This window comes from Natrix helvetica (genome assembly GCF_964273705.1).
Source record: "Natrix helvetica genome assembly, chromosome: 3".
NCBI lineage: Eukaryota > Metazoa > Chordata > Lepidosauria > Squamata > Natricidae > Natrix > Natrix helvetica.
This window is the reverse complement of record NC_138549.1, coordinates 171146665-171166699: the sequence shown is the minus strand read 5'-3', so window position 1 is coordinate 171166699 and position 20035 is coordinate 171146665. Positions and strand designations below refer to the sequence as shown.

At 44.7% G+C, this 20035-nt stretch overlaps 1 protein-coding gene across 1 annotated transcript in view; it reads left to right on the top strand.

Moving 5' to 3' along the window:
- Nucleotides 1–276: 276 nt before the first annotated feature.
- The window catches only part of SRMS (src-related kinase lacking C-terminal regulatory tyrosine and N-terminal myristylation sites), a 47744-nt gene continuing 27985 nt past the window's right edge, over nt 277–20035 (top strand). The window contains exon 1 of the mRNA XM_081949732.1: nt 277–823. Within this exon, the coding sequence (XP_081805858.1) occupies nt 468–823 (356 nt within the window). The 5' untranslated portion in view covers nt 277–467. The remainder of the gene's footprint in view (nt 824–20035) is intronic.

Sequence of the window (20035 nt, the reverse complement as noted above, 5' to 3'; positions counted from 1 at the left end):
CTCCATTGACATTCCTCAGAGTAGACTTTTTGATGGCCACGAAAAGTGAATGGAAAAACTCTGTAAGAGACGATGTGGAAATGAGTGCTAATTTAGAGTATAGCCCGAAAGGTGAGTGAGTTGATTGGGTAATAAACAAACATCCAGTTGAGACGGATGTGGTGGCAAGCCTAAACTTATGAGCTCAGCCCGCAGCAAACAAGTTACACCTGAACGTCAAGTCTCACTTTGGGAAGCAAGGAGTTCCCGTGGCCTACAAACACATTCAGGTATCCAAGGACCCAGAAGCATCTCACTTCACTTCAGCTGGCTCTGGGAGAGAGAAGACGGGAGGGCAACCTTGACTCATTGATCAACGAGCAATGAAAGAAGAAACTATGAAGGTGACCAGGCTTTCCTTCTTCACCCCGAGCAGCTTGTTGGAAGAGCAGAGTTAAATCTCCTTGGAGAAACTTCCCAAAAAAGGGATGGACAATTTTATCCGAAAGCACTTGCATTTCTTTCATACGTTTTGGAACAAGTGTGTGCCCAACGGAGCCTCCAGTAACCGTTCTTTAGAGTCCTGGGAACCGATCCCGGGATCCTTACATCCCACGCTGGATCCTGACCCTGCTGAAGACAAAGCTTCCCTCCGTGGGGTGCTGTACAACTACACTGCCAAGAATGCCGAGGAGCTGAGTGTTACTAGAGGAGACAAACTTTATGTCCTCAAAGAAGAAGGGGGTTATGTCCTAGCAAGGCGCTTCTCTGGAGACAGAGTCGTGGGCTATGTTCCAGCCAGCTACATCAGCAAGGGCAGTGAGGAATCAGCCAGCCATCAATCGTAAGTACCTAAAACTTGGGACTGTCACTTGTCATCCCTATACCTCAAAAAACTTTTAAAATGAGATATGCGATGCAACATTTAGGAAGGCAGGTTCGGGGAGCTGTGGAAACTTTCCAAACAGGTAAAGCTACTTATTACACAGCAATCTTGAGGGTGGAAACATCCAATTGGCCACTAGAGGGCTTCTAAGAGGGATTTTTCATATCTCTTTGCTGCCCTCTAGTGGTTGTCCAGAAGCTTGAAGCCCAAATATTGTAGCCTTATTACAGTCTTCCCTATCATTCCCCTGAGCTTCCTGCTCCCATTCCACCCATCTTTTAATTCGTGTTATTGTACTTTTATTGTTTATTTTTGTTTCATTGCTTTGCTAGTGTTATGTTTGCACTTTTTATTATCTCCCCCCCCCCCCCCGTTTACTGTTGTAAGCCACCGGTGAGATGGGCGGCAAATCAATTTAACAAATAAATATAATAAATAAATCTGATGAGCAGCAACAACAGAAAGAGCATCACCAATAGGCTACAAAATTTTATACATAATTAGCAGAGGTTCACGTGGATATGCTAAATAGCTTCCATTGGAAAAGAGAGAACATATTTTTTTTCCTTACAATTGCTTGATTGAGTTTCTTTGTATGTGATGCACCCCAGAGTCAATTAAACTGAGTTATAAATTGCTATTAGAGTAAGACAAATGCTTGCTAAGCAATAGGCATATCAGAAAAAAAGCTGTGTGAATTTTTACTATTTCTATTTATCTGTCCTAGATTCTTTACTTCCCCAGATCTTGCTAGAGGTACAGTACAGGTAGTCCTTGACTTACAACAGTTCAACTCAAAGTTGCAAGGCCACTGAAAAAAGTGACTTACGGCCGTTTTTCACATTTATGACCATTGTAGCATCCCTAGGATCACGTGATCAAAATTCAGATGCTTGGCAACTGATTCATAGTTACGACAGTTGCTCGTCCCAGGATCATGTGATCACTTTTTGTGATCTTCTGACAAGCAAATGGGGAAGCCAGCTTCACTTAACATCCGTGGTATTAACTTAACAACTGCAGTGATTCATTTCACAACTGTGGCAAGAAAGGTCGCAAAATGGGATAAAACTCACTTAACCAATGTCTCGCTTAAGAACAGAAATGTTGAGCTCAGTTGTGGCCGTAAGTCGAGGACTGCCTGCATTTCCTAACTCCAAGGCCTTTTGATGGATATTTATGGTGTCCTCACGTGTATCAGAAGAAGTTGGGATTAGACTTAGAATAATTTTATTGTCACTTTTGTACCCATTTTGTAAAGTTCTCCCCCAAAATTCACATCTTCCAAAACCTTTAACAAAAAGCCCAGGACAAATTGTTGAAGGAGTTTTCTGTGTCTAAGAGCAACACAGCTAGTGTTCCATTCATTCCTAGCCTTGTTCTTTAACTGTAGTTTAGTTAAAACCCCATATTGATCCTCGTGAATAAATTATTGCAAAATTATTTTCAGTCTATTTGCGACGATCACTATGAACAAGTTGTTGTTAGTTGCGAAGTCGTGTCCGACCCATCGCGATCCCATGGACAACTTCCGTGACTCCATCCATCTACCTCCTTCTCTGCCGTCCCCTTCTTCTTTTGCCCTCCATCGTTCCCAGCATGAGGCTCTTCTCCAGGGAGTCCTTCCTTCTCATTAAGTGGCCAAAGAATTTGAGTTTCCTCTTCAGGATCTGGCCTTCTAAAGAGCAGTCAGGGTTGATCTCCTCTAGGACTGACCGGTTGGATCGCCTTACAGTCCAAGGGACTCACAGTAGTCTTCTTGTAGCCATAGGGATATCAGCTGTAGTGAAACTTTTCGTCAAAGTCAAAGTTTATCCCTTTGGGGATATTAATACTATATCGATGTCTTTCCAACTCTCTAGCATCCTTCCTCCCTATAGGATAGAGTTTGTCATATTTTATAAAGATTGTAAAAGTTCATAATAATAACAGGAACTGATATGTGTCTATGGAGATTCTCAGTTATCCAGGTTTATGCTCGTCCCAATGGACTTCCCACTGGAAGTCTTTAAGAAGATGTTGGATAGCCATTTGTCTGAAACAGTATAGGGTTTCCTGCCTAGGCAGGGGGTTGGACTAGAAGACCTCCAAGGTCCCTTCCAACTCTGCTATTGTATTGTATTGTATTGTATTTTTTTCAAGAGGCAACTGGGCTTTCTTTGTTTTTCTTTGAAGATGTTTCGCTTCTCATCCAAGAAGCTTCTTCAGTTCTTTGAGACCGAAGAAGCTTCTTAGATGACAAGTGAAACGTCAACAAAGAAAATCCATTTGCTTTTTGAAAAAGTTTCTTTGGGACAAAAAACTGACAATTATTCTGGCCTAGGAATCTTTCCTACTTTAATATTTTTATAACTTCAAAAGTTTCCCTATTGTTATAGGTCCCTTCATCATCTCTCTCTTTGTCTCTGTAATCCTCTGTAGATTTCATTTCTTCAAATTGTCATCTTTTTTCTCCAAAGCAATGTTGCTTCCTTTCTACAAACTGGAATAATATTGATGAATGTGCTTTTTGTAGGTCTACATTGACGATTAATACAGTATCTCCTTTTTGTAATTTTAATACCATTTCTTCTCTTTTCATGTTTTATGTGCTGGCTGTTTCCTTGGTTTATTCACAGTTTTTTTTTTGTTTTTTTTTTTGCTTTACATAATTCATTTTTATCTCCTTCGCTCTTACTGTTAATGCAGATAATTGCTTTCTAAAAGCTTTAATTTGTTGGGCAATATTTATCTTCTCTGGGAATTTCTTTAATTCTTCTTCTTTGAAGTCCAAATCAAGTCTGCTCTTGAAAAGAATCTGTGCCTGTCGGAAAAATAGATCTACACTCTGGAATTGCCATATCAACCAGCCCTAAATTGTCCATCATATCAAAGGAAACATTTGGCATTTTGCCCTGAGTGATTTTAATATTTTTTCTCAGGAGTTCTGTCCAAATCTATTTCTGGCAAAAGAATATTTTAAGTCATGCTAAATTGCATTAACAGAGGGATACAATCGAGATCAAGTGAGGTACTATAAAGACCACACCTCAAGTACTGTATCCAGTTTCGGTCTCCACGATGTAGAAAAGATGTGGAGACTCTAGAAAGAGTGCAGAGAAGAGCAAGAAAGAGGATTAGGGGACTGGAGGCTAAAACATATGAAGAACGGTTGCAGGAACTGGGTACGTCTAGTTTAATGAATAGAAGGACCAGGGGAGACATGAAAGCAGTCTTCCAACATTTGAGGGGCTGCCACAGAGAGGAGGGGGTCAAGCTATTTTCAAAAGCACCCAAAAGCCAGACAAGGAATAATGGATGGAAACTGACCAAGGAGAGATTCAACCTAGAAATAAAGAGGAATTTTCGGACAGTGAGAGCAATCAACCCATGGAACAGCTTGCCTTCGGAAGTTGCAGAAACTTCATCACTTGAGACTTTCAAGAAGAGATTGTCATTTGTCTCCTGCTTGAGCGGGGGGTTGGACTAGATGACCTACAAGGTCCCTTCCAACTCTGTTAACCTGTTAATGCTTACTTGAACGTGGGACTCTGAAAATGACTATAAATTTTAGTCAGTTGGCAACAACACCAGATGTGGTCACTCAATTACCGGGGGCAGCTATCAGAACATTGAATCTGGGTTATAAGTACTTTTGTGGGGAGTTCATTGTAATTTCAAACAGTTGCTAAGCAACGGTCGTAAATCAAGGATTACCTGTTTCAATACAGGTAGTCCTCGACGTACGACCACAATGGAGCTCAAAAATTTCTGTTGTTAAGGGAGACATTTGTTAAGTGAGCTTTGCCCCGGTTTACAGCCTTTCTTGACACAGTCGTTAAGTGAATCACTGCAGTTCTTAAGTTAGTTACATGGTTGTTAAGGGAATCCTGTTTCCCTTTTGACTTTGCTTGTCAGAAGGTCGCAAAAGGGGGATCATATGACCCGAGGGACACTGCAACCGTCATAAATATCAGCCAGTTGCTAAGCATCTGAATTTTGATCAGGTGATCATGGGATGCTGCAAAGGTTGTAACTGCAAAAAACTGTCCTTAGACACATTTTCCAGACCCGTTGTAACTTTGAACGATTACTAAACTAAGTGTTGTAAGTTGGTGATTACCTGTGCAGCAGTGGTGGGTTCCAAATCCTGTTCTAAACGGGACCCAGTGTCGCCCACATGGACGTGCATGGCACGCACGCATGCGCATGCGGCGTACGCATGCAGCATACCTGCCGACGACGCCTTCGCAAGCCTCTACGACGCTCCAGCTGCTCAGCGGAGCATCGCGCAGGTGCCGTACACGCCAAAGGCTTAAAGGACAGGTAAGGAGCTCGGGCGGGCAGGCGGGCCCTCCAGAGCACCGTACCGGAACGGTACCCGGTGCTCCGGGCAGGCTCCAGTACGCTCGTACTGGGGCGTACCGCCTGCAACCCACTACTGCTGTGCAGCTAATCCTTGACATACAACTGCAACTGGGACCAGAATTTCCATTGCTAAGCAAAACGGTTGCTAAGCGAGTAGCCCCCGATTTTACGATTTTTTTTTTGCCACTAAACGAATCAGTGAAGTTAAGTGGATTATGCAGCCATTATGTGAATCTGACTTACACCCTGATCTTTATTTGTCGAAACTCAGTGGGGCAGGTCCCAGATGGTGACTGAACGACCCCAATGCTACGAACACGTTGGTTGCCAAGCGCCCACATTTTGAATAAAATAACTTTTTATGCTTGTAAAGTCTCTTTCATGGTTTGGGTACCTGTTTCGGTTTGAACTTAAGTAATGATTGCTTTGATTGAAAACCTTCTTTATTTTAATTTACATTGGTGAAAATGATGGGTAACACCCACATCGTACTCCAAGGTCTTTATGTTTGATGCTAGCTTGTCTTTGACTTGTGACTATAATCGAGTCTGGAACTCCAGTCATAAATTGTGCCAGTCCTTAACCGGGTCGCCACATGATTTTATGACATGGGGTGGTAGTGGTGTCACTAAACAAACACTGCAGTCGTAAAGTGATTGCCTCAGTCGTTAAGCAAATGCTGCGGTCATTAAGTGGAAGCCACAGTTGTTAAGCAAATCCTTTGTCCATAATAGGCGTTTTTTGCCAGAAACCAAAAGTAAACACTGACTCCAGGCAAAAGAAATTGTGACCACGTGACCACAGGACACTGCAAACGGCCATAAAAGTGAGTCAGTTGGTAAGCCCTCCAACTGGATCACCTGACTGCAGGGATCCTGGGTGTAAGTAGGAGGTAACTCAGTGGTGGGTTTCAACATTTTTAGAACCTCTTCTGTAGGTGTGGCCTGCTTTGTGGGGTAGCTTGGCAGTCATGTGGCTGAATGGCATGGCCAACTTGTAAAATGTGTTGAAACTCACTTAACAACGCTCTTGCTTAGCAACTAAAATGTTGGCTCAATTACCCTGGCATTGAAGTGTGCAAGTCTTAAAGCTGTCAAGTTACAAGACCCTTGCACCCCTAACCCTTTAGAAAAAAAAATCCCAGGGGTGTTCAAACTTGACAGCTTTAAGACTTGTGGACTTCAACTCCCAGAATTCCTCCTCCAGTCATGTTGGCTCAGGAACTCTGGCATTGAAGTGTGCAAGTCTTAAAGCTGTCAAGTTACAAAGCCCTTGCACCCCTAACCCTTTAGAAAAAAAAACCCCAGGGGTGTTCAAACTTTGACAGCTTTAAGACTTGTGGACTTCAACTCCCAGAATTCCTCCTCTCGCTCTTCATCTTGATGATGTCCGGACGGGCGGGGGGAGGGAGCTGGAACTGGCTCTAAACAGCACTGTAGATTTGTGGAACCTCTTCTATAGAAGGAGGTTAGAACTGGCAGGAACCCACCCCTAAGGTAACTTCAACTTGCTATGCGACCAGTCATAAGTTAAGGACTGCCTGTAAGTGCATACAAAAACACAAGCAAGCCCTAGTGCAGGGGTGTCAAACTCGATTTCATTGAGGGCCGCATCAGAGTTGTGTTTGACCTCTGTGTATGTGTGTGTGTGTGTGTGTGTGTGTGTGTGTATGGCCAGGGTGGGTGTGGCCAGCCTGACATCACTCGTGTCGGAGGGGGTGCCTGTGGTGGCCCAAGCACTCTGCCAGTGAAAACAGAGCCCCATTTTTGCTGAAATGATATAAGGGTCTCTGCATGAGCAGGGGGTTGGACTAGAAGACCTCCAAGGTCCTTTCCAGCTCTATTCTGATTGAAGTGGGACATAAGTCACAAGAGGAAGTTCATGGGAATTGGGGCATTGGTGAAATTTCTTTTGCAAGGGGCGATTGAAGTCCCACCTCCTTTTCAACCCGTGTCACCTTTTATCTAGAGATGGCTGACTCTTTCTCTTCAATTAATTCCACTCTCAGGCCCTTTTATTATGGTGACCTGACGGCTTCTATTGACCTTTTGTTTGTTGTCTTTTGCTCAGTGCTGCAGACACCCGAGAAATGGCTGTGTTTGTGTGACACACTTCACCCGGTTGCTGAATTAACCCTTTTTCTGGCTTTGCACAATCAACTGAATCATGCATTAACCAAATGGGCTGGAGTTGCACAACATATTACACCTCAGGCAGACACACAGAGACAGACACACAAAAGCAGCTAAGGTGAACTCTTTTGCAAATGGGTCGGCTGGTTCACCTGGGGCCACACACCAGTCTCCATGACTTTCTTCCTCTTTCTTTCCCTCTTCTTTCCCTTATTCTTCTTCCTCCTCCCCCTCCTCCTCTTTTCTCTCTTCCTCTTCCTCCTTCTCCTCTTCTACTTCTTCCTCTTCTTCCTCCTCCTCTTCTTCTTCATCTGCTCCTCTTCCTCCTCCTCCTCCTCCTCCTCCTCCTCCTCCTCCTCCTCCTCCTCCTCCTCTTTTTCTTCCCTTTTCTTCCCCTTCTCCTTCTTCTTCTTCCTCCTCTTCTTCTCTCTTCCTCTTCCTCCTTCTCCTCTTCTACTTCATCTGCTCCTCTTCCTCCTCCTCCTCTTCCTCCTCCTCCTTCTCTACTTCTCCTTCTCCTCTCCTTCTTCTTCTTCTTAATAATAATAATAATAATAATAATAATAATAATAATAATAATAATAATTTATTAAATTTCTAGACCGCCCCCTCTTCTTCTTCCTCCTCCTCCTCTTCTTTTTCTTCCCTTTTCTTCTCCTTCTCCTTCTTCCTCCTCCTCTTCTTCTCTCTTCCACTTCCTCCTTCTCCCCTTCTACTTCTTCCTCTTTCTCTTCTTCTTCTTCATCTGCTTCTCTTCCTCCTCCTCTTCTTCTTCTTCCTCCTCCTCCTCTTTCTCTGCTTCTCCTTCTCCTCTCCTTCTTCCTCCTCCTCCTCCTCTTTTTCTTCCCTTTCTTCTTCTTCTTCTTCTTCTTCTTCTTCTTCTTCTTCTTCTTCTTCTTCTTCTTCTACTTCCTCTTCTTCCTCCTCCTCTCCTCCCCCTCCTCCTCCCCCTCTTCTCCTCCTCCTCCTATCTATCTATCTATCTATCTATCTATCTATCTATCTATCTATCTATCTATCCATCCATCCATCCATCTATCCATCCATCCGTCCATCCTATTCTCTTTCCGATATTTCTATTCCATAAGAAAATTGTGCTTTTTCAAAGATCATATTCTGGAATTAGGGATGTTCACCAGGTGTGGCTAAAAAAAAACCAGAATGGCATAACCAAATGTAAGAAATGCACATAGAGGTAATTCTCAGCTTACAACCATTCATTTACTGACCATTGGAACTTGCAGGTAGTCCTTGACATACGACCACAATTGGGCCTGAAATTTAAGCTGCTGAGCAAGACAGTTGTTAAGGGAATATTGCCCCATTTTGCAACCTTTCTTGCCACTGTCCTTAAGTCAATCACTGCAGTTGTTAAGTTAGTAACAAGATTATTAAGTGAACCTGGCTTCCCCATTGACTTTGCTTGTCAGGTGGTGCCAAAAGGGGATTACCACTACCACCACCACCCCAGACACTGCAACCGTCATAAATGTGAGTCAGTTGCCAAGCATCTGAATTTTGATCATGTGATCATGGGGATGTTGCAATGGTCATAAGTGTGAAAAACGATCATAGGTCACTTTTTTCAGTGCTGTTGTAACTACGAAGTGTCATTAAACGAATGGTTGTAAGTCAAGGACAACCTTGAAAAAAGTGACTCACATGTCTTCCTCACACTTACGACCATCACAGCATCCCCATGGTCATGTGATCAAAGCTTGGGGGCTTGGCAACCGGCAAGCACCTTTGGGACAACCATGACGAGGATGACTGAGAATCTCCATAGACATTTATCTATGCACTTTGGGGTGAACCCCTTCAAATGGTGCGGGAGCAGGGGTGAAATCCAGCAGGTTCTGACAGGTTCTGGAGAACCGGTAGCGGAAATTTTGAGTAGTTGGGAGAACTGGTAGTGGAAATGTTGAGTAGTTGGGAGAACCGGTAGTGGGAATGTTGAGTAGTTGAGAGAACTTGTAGTGGGAATGTTGAGTAGTTGGGAGAACTGGGGGTGGGAATGTTGAGTAGTTGGGAGAAACGGTAGTGGAAATGTTGAGTAGTTGGGAGAAATGGTAGTGGAAATGTTGAGTAGTTGGGAGAAATGGTAGTGGGAATTTTGAGTAGTTCGGAGAACCGGTAGTGGGAATGTTGAGTAGTTGAGAGAACTGGTAGTGGAAATGTTGAGTAGTTGGGAGAAATGGTAGTGGGAATTTTGAGTAGTTCGGAGAACCGGTAGTGGGAATGTTGAGTAGTTGGGAGAACTGGTAGTGGGAATGTTGAGTAGTTCAGAGAACGGTAGTGGAAAATTTTGAGTAGTTGGGAGAACTGGTAGTGGAAATTATGAGTAGTTGGGAAAAATGGTAGTGGGAATTTTGAGTAGTTTGGAGAACTGGTAGTGAAAATGTTGAGTAGTTCAGAGAACGGTAGTGGAAATTTTGAGTAGTTGGGAGAAACGGTAGTGGAAATGTTAAGTAGTTCGGAGAACGGTAATGGAAATTTTGAGTAGTTCAGAGAACTATTAGTGGAAATTTTGAGTAGGGAGAAACGGTAGTGGGAATTTTGAGTAGGGCAGAGAATTGGCAAATGCCACCTCTGGTTAGCCCCACAGTGGGGCGGGAATGGAGATTTCGCAGTATCCTTCTCCTGCCTTGCCCACCAAGCCACACCACACCCACCAAGCCACGCCCACAGAACCCATAGGTAAAAAAAAAATGAATGTCACCACTAAACGGATTTCCAGAAAAATGGCAGGTTACAGGGACCATCTGCACTTCACTTTGAGATGCAGACAACACAGACTCATCCCCAACAGCCTGCTGCGTGTCTTCAACAGCAAAGGGACACCAGGCAGAAAAACATCCTGCACAAAGCACAGCTCCACAACAGGGTCCTTTCAACAGTTCCAAGAAGGCTCCACACCCATTTGCACCACTCAGGTGACTCTGAGGACATAGACAAACCTCTAAGTGGCCTCAAGGGATCTCTAAAAGGATGCAAATGACCAGCTGTCTGCAAGCAATATAAATCCTTTCCTTCCCCTCTGACCAGTCAGAGCAGAGGAAGCTTCTTGGATGAGAAGTGAAACGTCTTCAAAGAAAAGCCAGAAAGTGCAGTTTCCTCTTGAAAAAAAACACCTTTTGGGACAACCATGACCTCCATAGACAACCAGCATATGTTTACAATGGTTGCAGCGTCCCATGGTTCACCATTTTCTACCTTCCGAGCCGGCTCTGGACAATCGAAGCCAGTGGGAGCGGGGGGACTGGATTCACTTAACAACCACATAGTCCACTCAACAACCGCAGTGATTTGCTTAATAGCCATGGCAAAAAAAAAAAGGTCATAACATGAGTCGTGACTCACATAAACTCCTTAGCAACGGAAATTCCTATCTCCATTATGGTCATAAATCAAGGACCATCTGCGAGAGGAAAAGCCTAGCTTATATCACACCGCTGTGCTGTCATTTTGACTTTTTTGACCCAACCTAGTGACACCACTCCTAGGGGGGGGGGGGAAGTTTGGCTGAGTAATAATATGCTCCAGATGGGAAAACAATTGCGAGAATATGCTCCGCTCCAAATCCTGTTTGGACAGGATGATTTATATGAAGCACCCTACAGGTATTTGCTGCCCTTCCTATTGTGTTTTCTTTATTTTTTTTGGGGGGGGGAGGGTGTTGAAACAATCCTTCTCATCCTGTCCAAGCGAAGGAAATTATTTTTTCAGACAGCTGTCAAGCTGGTCTAACATTTATCAGCCTTGTCCCCAGGATCCACAGGCCTCCTCCCTGAAAATTATAGTTGTTTTAAGTGGCTTAAAATAAAATTCCGTGGCTAAAATGAAGATGAAAGTAGAGTTAATGGGCTGGAACAGCAAATTAATGGTCAAAATTGGGCAGTCTGCCTGATCAGTTTTGAGGCTGGAAAAGGCCGGGACTAATTCATTCAATTTCACAACACTCATGAGCAATCGGCTTCCGAGAGGCAATTTTTTGCAAATCGCAAGCAGTCCTCGACTTATGGCTGCAATTGAGCCTAAAGTTTCTGTTGTTAAGTGAGACATTTGTTAAGGGGGGGGTGTTGTCCCATTTTACGACTTGTCATGCCGCAGTTTTTAAGCGAATCCCTGCTGTTGATAAGTGAGTAACCTGGTTGTTAAGTGAATCGGACATCCCCATTGCTCGTCAGAAGGTCGCAAAAGGGGATCATGTGACCATGGGACATGGCAACGGTCATAAATGTGAACCTGTGGCCAAGCGTCTGAATTTTGATCCTGTGACCATGGGGATGCTGCAATGCTTGTATGTGGGAAAAATGATCATGTCACATTTTTCAGCAAAGCATGCGCTAAGCAAACTGTTTATTAACCCAGTAGGATCCTTATCCCTGGTCTTCACATAATTTCTCCGAAATAGGATAATTTGAGCTTGGTCATTTGTGTCTTGACTAGGAACTCTGCTTGATTTGTTTGATGGTGGTTTATTTGTTATTAGACCTTGAGACTCTGGAAAGGGTGCAGAGAAGAGCGACAAAGATGATTAGGGGACTGGAGGCTAAAACATACGAAGAACATTTGCAAAACCTGGGTATGTCTAGTTTAATGAAAAGAAGGACTAGGGGAGACATGATAGCAGTCTTCCAATATTTGAGATGCTGCCACAAAAAAGAGGGGAGGTGAAGAAGCAACGGATGGAAACTAATCAAGGAGAGAAGCAACCTAGAACTAAGGAGACATTTCCTGACAGTGAGAATAATTAACCAGTGGAATAAGTTGCCTCCAGAAGTTGTGGATGCTCCAACACTGGAAGTTTTCAAGAAGAGATTGGACAGACACTTGTCTGAAATGGTACAGGTCTTCTACTTGTGCAGGGGGTTGGACTAGAAGACCTTCAAGGTCCCCTCCAACTCTGTTATTTTCTTGGTGGTCTATGGCATTCTCAGGAGTCTTTTCCAACACCAAAATTCAAAGCCATCTATACCCTCCTTCTCCTGCCTCTTCAAAGTCCAGCTTTCATTTCCATGGAATGTCATCACATTTCTGATCCGCTTGGTCACTTACTATCTGCAAAATGTTACCGTGTCATCTACGTTGGAGGAGATTTCCTCCGTTAAAATGTTTTTCCACTGGTTCTACAAGTCACTTTGTTTCCTGTTGTTTTTCAATTGGTTTTTTAATACTATGGTGCGTAGGCGGATTCTCCTGTCCAAAATCAGGCATTGCTCTTATCATGAACAGGACATACCTGGTCCAGGAACACTTTGGAAGAGGATATTTGTTGCTCAGGCTTGAATTGTGGAGTCCTCCTCTGAGCTTGGTGGTTTTCTTGCAGACGTTTCGCCACCCAGCTAGGTAACATCATCAATGCTAGAAGGAAGTTTGGTTTGTGGAGAGGAGGAGGAGGATATGGGATCCTTGGTGCTTTCTGAGCTTGGTTGTCTTCTTGTAGACATTTAATTACCTAACTAGATAATATCATCAGTTGTAGAAAGGAATAGGATCTGCACTGTGATACTACCTAGTTGGGTAATGAAATTTCTACAAGAAAATAATCAAAGTCAGAGAGCAGAAAGGACCCCACGAGAAAACATTTCATTGTTTTTGTGATTATTTTTTTTAACTTCGGAAAAGTTCCCTAAAGTGGCCTCCTGGGGTTGTGCATGGATCCCACTGGATCCCACAAATTCCCTGGCACTTAACATGTTTCCACTCCAGCGATGAATTCATACCAGTTCTGGAATTCCTAAAAATTTATTTCCACCTGTTAATAAGCAAAAACATATGAAATATAAATAGGTTCATTACACTGAACCCCAAATCTGCTGACTTTTTTTAAAATCTGAGAAGAATGTTATTTCCGTGCTTTTAAAAAAACAAACAAACCAAGAATAACATTGAATCATTTCTTCCCTCTGTTTTCTTAGTTCATTCCAATCTGACTTTGCATGGCTTAACCATCATAATAAAAATTAAGAATACAGCAATCTGAAATGGAACACCTTACTCACCCACACGGACACATCTGTAAATTGCTTTGCATTTACAATCTGATATCAAAGGCATTTTTTTAAAAGTCAGAACAAGTAATGTAGAAATTCAAACAGTGCCCCGGTACCTCAGAATGTGGCTGAATAAGTTACTCCAGACTTATGAGGTGAATTTATGAGGTGAGAAATGCTGTCAAGATCCTTGTTTTCAGTTCTGAAGAGTTTGCTTCAAAATGAGAAGTATGTCGTTCCAATTGTCTGGCTAATTATAGCTTGCAATAAACAAGGAAGAAGGAAATAAATGCACGGCAGGTTCAACAAACAAACAAGAAATATATGCTAAATAGTCACATTTCCACCATCAAGGCCAAAAGTACTTTGAGACGTGAAGTCAACAGCTTGAGGTTGAAGCTGCAGGCGAATGTTACGCAATTATGAAGAATATATGGGATTTTTCCAACTTGCTGGATGAGCAACTGCTTTGTAGAGGAGCAGATTAGCAGGTCTTTTCAATGTGAGGTCAAAAAGACCAGAAAGTATCAGTAGAAGAGAATATTTGTAGCTCAAGTTTGAACTGTCAGGTCCTTGGTCCTCTCTGAACTTGGTGGTTTTCTTGCAAACGTTTCATTACCCAACTAGGTAACAACATCAGTATTAGAAGGGAGTGAGGTTTGGGAAGAAGAGGACATTGTGGCCCGCCACCGGCCAGCAGAGCTGCCAGAAGATTTGGACAGTGAGAAGGTTGGGGAGGAACCTGGGCCAGTCCTGGAGTCTGGGGAAGGCTCTGATGAGGGCTCTGTGTCACAGGCAGAGATGGGGCCAGAGCCGTATGCCAGTTATCAGATACCTTCAGAATCAGACATCAGTGAGGCAGAAGAATAGCTGGAGCCTGTTCCCAGTGTGCGTATGCGCAGAGTTGCCAGATGAAGGGAACGGCTAAAGAACAGGGGTCGACTGGGAGTAAGGCCACAGATGGTCATGAATGGCCCCTCCCAGAGGAAATAAAAGAGGAGCAAAAGGGGAGTGGAGTTTGCAGGGGACAATTAGCTCACTTGATTGGTTTGTGACTCTCCGAGACTCCTTGCCAAGTTTTGCAGAGATCGGCCTGGCAGCTCTCCAAGCCAGAGAAGGTCTGTGACTATAAATCCTCCCTCGAAAGACTTTGCTGGATGTGAATGAGCAGAATTCACAGCATATTAATAAAAGGGGTTTTTGTCAGGACAAGGAGTTTATTTCAGGCTCTTGGGAAGCCTCGGTCAGAGCAGAGGAGGAGGAGGAGGACTGTGGGGTCCTTGGTGCTCTCTGAACTTGGTGGTTTTCAGACAATGCTTACCGATGAGTGCGCTGAAAAATAATGAATCAAAGGAAGGAAATGGCTATTTGTTTTCTCTGTGTATGGAGCACCGATTGGAGGAATCGTACAATTGGTGGGAGCTCAGGAGAAGGACACTGACTAAGATGGCATTTTTGGCATCCTGGTCCATTGAATCATCGCTGGTGACAGTAAGCATTTCAGCTTGGGTGATCTCAGAAATGCTCATGAGGGTTTGAATGGCATTTGGATGCAAACCACTAGGAAATGCAAGGCTGGGGAAACTTCTAAAAATGACCCATAGAATGATAGCGCTGGAAATGAATGACCTTGGAGGTCTCCCAGTCCAACTCTCTGGTCATGGCAGGAGATCCTATACCAGGGCTGTCAAACTGGATTTCTTCGAGGGCTGGATCAGCATTGTAGTTCTCCCCCATGGGCCGGCTGGGGGGAGGGAGGGGGGAAGACGGGACGGACACCTCCTGCAAGCGTCCTGCTGGCCAAAACAGGACACTCCAGTGATTAAGCACCCACAATGTCTGATTGGAAACTGTTCCACTGGTTTATTGCCCTCACTGTTAGGAAGTTTCTCCTTAATTCCAGGTTGCTTCTCTCCTTGATTAGTTTCCATCCATTGTTTCTTGTCCTACCATCTAATGCAGGGGTGTCCAAACTTGGCAACTTTAAGACTTGTGGACTTCAACTCCCAGAATTCCCCAGCCAGCAGCTAGTTGGGGAATTCTGGGAGTTGAAGTCCACAAGTCTTAAAGTTGCCAAGTTTGGACACCCCTGGTCTAATGCGTTGGAGAATAAGCTGACCCCCACTTTTTTGCGGCAGCCCCTCAAATACTGGAATATTGTTATCACGTCACCCCTTGTCCTACTTTTCTGTACACCAGCCAAATCCAAATCCTGCAACCGTTCTTCATAGGTTTTAGCAGGGACGTGCGGTCAGGGGAGGCAGAGCCTCACCGCTCTCATCATGAAAAGAAAAAAAAAGGGAAAAGGGAAAAGGGAAAAGGCGCACGTGGTCCGATTCCCTGCCTTCCTGAGTCAACATGAAGGGGACCGCGGAGCGTGAGCCCTTCATGTTGACTCATGAAGGCGGGGAATGGGACCATGTGTGCAGGAGGCTGAGGCAGCCTCAGCCTCCTGCACTAGTGGTCCCATTCTCCACCTTCCTGAGTCAACATGAAGGGGACCACGGAGCACGCTCCGCGGTCCTGCAGCTCGTGCTCTGCGGTCCCCTTCATGTTGACTCAGGAAGGCGGGGAATGGGACCACGTGTGCAGGAGGCTGAGGCTGCCTCAGCCTCCTGCACACGTGGTCCCATTCCCCCGCCTTCCTGATGACGTCACCAGCCTCACCAGCCATAAACCTCACTGCACGTCACTGGGTTTTAGCCTCCCGGCCCTTGATGAAAAACAATGAAATTAGAATGAAGTAGGCAGTGGGTTTCTATGTGAACTCTGTGGAAGTGAGCATTGGACTTTAGGAAGGAGGATAAGAAAAGTATTAACACTGTTGATGTTGGAGCAGCCACGAAGGCTTTGGCTTCAGAGGCTGTCAGGGATGCCAAGAGGATTATTAAGTGCTGGAACGAGACTAATATGGGCCCCGCTCAGATGCTGAAATACATTATGTAAATGAGATGAGGAGTGTGGAAGAGAGGAGAGAGGCAAGAGGAAGAAGAGAGGGTTAGGAGAGAGAGCGGGGGGGGGGGAGAGGAGAGAAAGAAGGAGTAGAAAGAGGAGAAGGAGAGAGGAAGGGGAAGTAGAGAAGGATGACAGAGGGAAGAAAGGAGGTAGGGAGGAGAGAGGGAAAAGAAAGTGATTGGATACAAATATGGTGTATGGAGAGCAGAAGAACCAATGATAGTTCTTGGGAGGTTGCAGGTAAGGCGAATTGACATAATATTTAATAATACAAAATCGTTTTGGTTATGTAATGGTATACATGTGGTTATTTGTACGAAAATGACAAAAATTAAAAAAGTTTATTTTTTTTTTAAAAAAAGACTAATACGGGCCCCACTTTTCCACCTGATCCACTCAACTCCCCCACGGGAGCAGGGTGGGCTGAAGCCAGGCCCCTCCCCTTCAGCCCCGCCTGGGCAGCAGTCTGCAGGATGCCCCGACTCAAGAGAAAGAGTACCGGAGGGCGACAGTGCGCACGTGCCCAAACACTCCAACGCATTTCTGTCTCCCCCCCGCTATACATCCAGGTACCCGCCTGCTTAAAATGAGACAGAAGCGGGTTGACTTTCTTTACTTCACCCTCCCACCGGTAGCTGTAAATCTGCTCCTGCGCAGAAAGTGAAATCGCGTCCGCCGGGAAGGGTGAAACAAAAAGGGAGTGATGGAAGAAGTCAATTGAGGCTGCTGGGGAGGCGCATGCGCAGGCGGTAGCACTGAGCCGCACGTGGTATTAGCGTGATCAGCGGGGTGGGTGGGAGCCCCTCAGGCCCCTCTTTTACGCATCTGGGCGGTGCTGCTCCTGTCTCTTTCAATAATAATAATAATAATAATAATAATAATAATAATAATAATAATAATAATAATAATAACATTTATTTCTTAGCCGCACCCTCTCCCGAAGGACTCGGGGCGGCGTACAAGAAAACACATAAAATATAAAATAGACAACACATACACAATAAACAAATACATGTACATGTACATGGAGAAGGGAGGCAGATAGATAGAGACAATTAAAACACAGTAAAATCTAAAAACCCCAGAATTAAAATTAAAAAAACCCGTCAGGAGCAGAGTGAGCGAACTATGGTTGAGCCAGGCCAGCTATTTGGAATAGGTGGGTCTTGAGCTTTATCCGAAAGGCGCGGAGGTCAGAGGTAGTCCTAATATCCGGGGGGAGGTCATTCCACAGGGCTGGGCCCGCTACAGAGAAGGCTCTACTCCTAGACACCGCCCCCCGACATTGGCTGGCGGACGGCACCTGGAGGAGTCCCTCTCTGTGCGAGCGGATTTCATTAGGCAACATGACCAGGGATGTATTCCTACTGGTTCGGCCGAACCAGTAGTAACTTAGTGGCCTGAGTCGCTGGAACTGGCAGCGACACAGGCCTGCCACGCCCCTGAACTGGTTCTCTCGGTGGCGCCATAGGCGGCACCATCTTGTTTTTGCCTTCTTTGCAGGGGCAGAGCAATTTTTGTCGCACTGCGCATGCGCGCACATCAAGCGCATGCGCATTGAGCATCCCTGAGCGAACCAGCAGTAGTGGCAGCCGGAACCCACCCCTTAACACAGTGTTTCTCAACCTTGGCGACTTTAAGTCCTGTGGACTTCAACTCTCAGAATTCCCTAGCCGGTAGGCTGGGGAATTCTGGGAGTTGAAGTCCACAGGACTTAAAGTCGCCAAGGTTGAGAGATGCTGCCTTAACATGACTCGCCATGTTCACCATTTAAGTATAAAGTATATATCCAATATTGTTTTTCTTTTTAAAAATTTGGTTTTGTAAAATGTTTTTGAAAATTCTCCTTCGTGGGCCCCCTTTGTGCTCCGTGGGCCCCGGAACAATGTGCCAGCTGAACCCCGCTCTCCTCAGGCCTGGAGGCTGTGATGTGTCTATACTTACCAAGATCCGAACTGTGCAAGCCATACTATTCCCTATGAGACTCTAGGGAGCAAAAATTGGATTCTGAAGAAGCAGAAGAGGAAGAGCGTGTCTGAACTTCAGTGTTGAAAAACCATGGACAGCCAAGGAAACAAACGGATGGATCATCCAACGAATCAACCAGTTTTCTCACTCCAGGCGCATCTGACCAGCTTTGAATTATTCAACTTTTGGACACTTTATGTGAAGATCTAGAGAAGTCCATAATTCTGGGAAAAGGTGGAAGGAAAAAGAAGATGACCAGCAGCAATGTGGATGAGTTCCGTTACGGTGGCAATGAAGGCAACAGAATAACAGAGTTGGAAGGGGCCTTGGAGGTCTTCTAGTCCAACCACCCTGACATTACATCACTTCAGACCAATGGTTATCCAATCTCTTCTTAAAAACTTCCAGTGTTGGAGCATTCACAGCTTCTGGAGGCAAGTCCTTCCACTGATTAATCGTTCTCACTGACAGGCATTTCCTCCTGTCAGGCCTGGAAGCCATCTTGTGCATTGGGCCTTCAGACCTGCCAAATTTATTGATGTGGGAAAACCGGAAGGGGGATTATATGGAGTGGGGTAGATATAGTCAAATTAACATTCCTTTCTCAGAGAGTCAAGGTCATTTTGGCCTGCACCTGGAGTGGCGTGACTGGGAGGCATCTCCAGTTGGGACTCTGCATTGATTGGACCATGTGATGGACATGTGGGTGCTGGGCAGGGACTTTGGGTGGGGAAAACCTGGAAGCTTCCAGATTTGGGTTTTCCCAGATGTGCCAATAGGACAACTCTACTAAAATGGAATTTTGAGGAAACTCAAGTCTTGGAGTCTTCTTTCGTTGGGGGTGTTACTTGGATCCCTGACACCTCCTTAGTTGTAGCTTGGATCTCTCCTTGATTAGTTTCCATCCGTTGCTTCTTTTTCCTGCCTTCTGATGCTTTGGAAACTGTTAGAAGAGCTGAAGGACAGGTTTAAGAACAGATCATTATGGAGAAAATCTATCGAATGGCTAAGAGATAGACCATCATTTAATGGCACTTAACAAGTCCCAGAGAAGCCAGAAATAAGAAGCCCTGAAGCCTCAAAATCGCTTCAGTCAGGTCAGCTTCAGGGTTGACAAAACCATGAGTTAAAGCTGGCTTATGATCCTGGCTTGTTTGCAAAGTTATCACTTCTGGCTTGTCTTTCTCTTTAAATAAAATGAGAAGCTTATTACCTCCATTGACTTGCACAGAGTTCCTTCGCACCAGGCCTGCCAACCAACTGCCGTAGAGAGAAACATAAGTGGCCTTAGGCTTAATTCACATCCAGATGGTGAAATTGTTGCCAGACATGCTATATATTCCAGCATACAAAAATGATGTTTCGGTCCAGGCATTTTGCCCAGGATTCCCTAATCCAACCAACTAATAAATCATTTTCAGATTTCTTAGTTACATATATCTAAGCAAGGGTTTTGTCAGGGTTCCAAATAGCATCCAAAATTAAATTAGAGTTTGAGGCAAAGGATTCCAATTTATTAGAAGAGCCATGTTGGCACATCTGGGAAAACCCGAGTCTGAAAGCTTCCAGGTTTTCCCACCCAGTTGAAAGTTCAAGATCCTGCCCCAACACCCACAAGTCAATCCACGTGGTCCAATCTTCCACTGCCACAATGACAGATTCCACCCATCCAGTTCCAGCCAGTTGCAGAGACAAGATGACCTTGGCTTTCTAAGAAGAATGTTGTTATGGCTGCATATCACCCAACTCTGTATAATCCCCCCTCCCCTTTC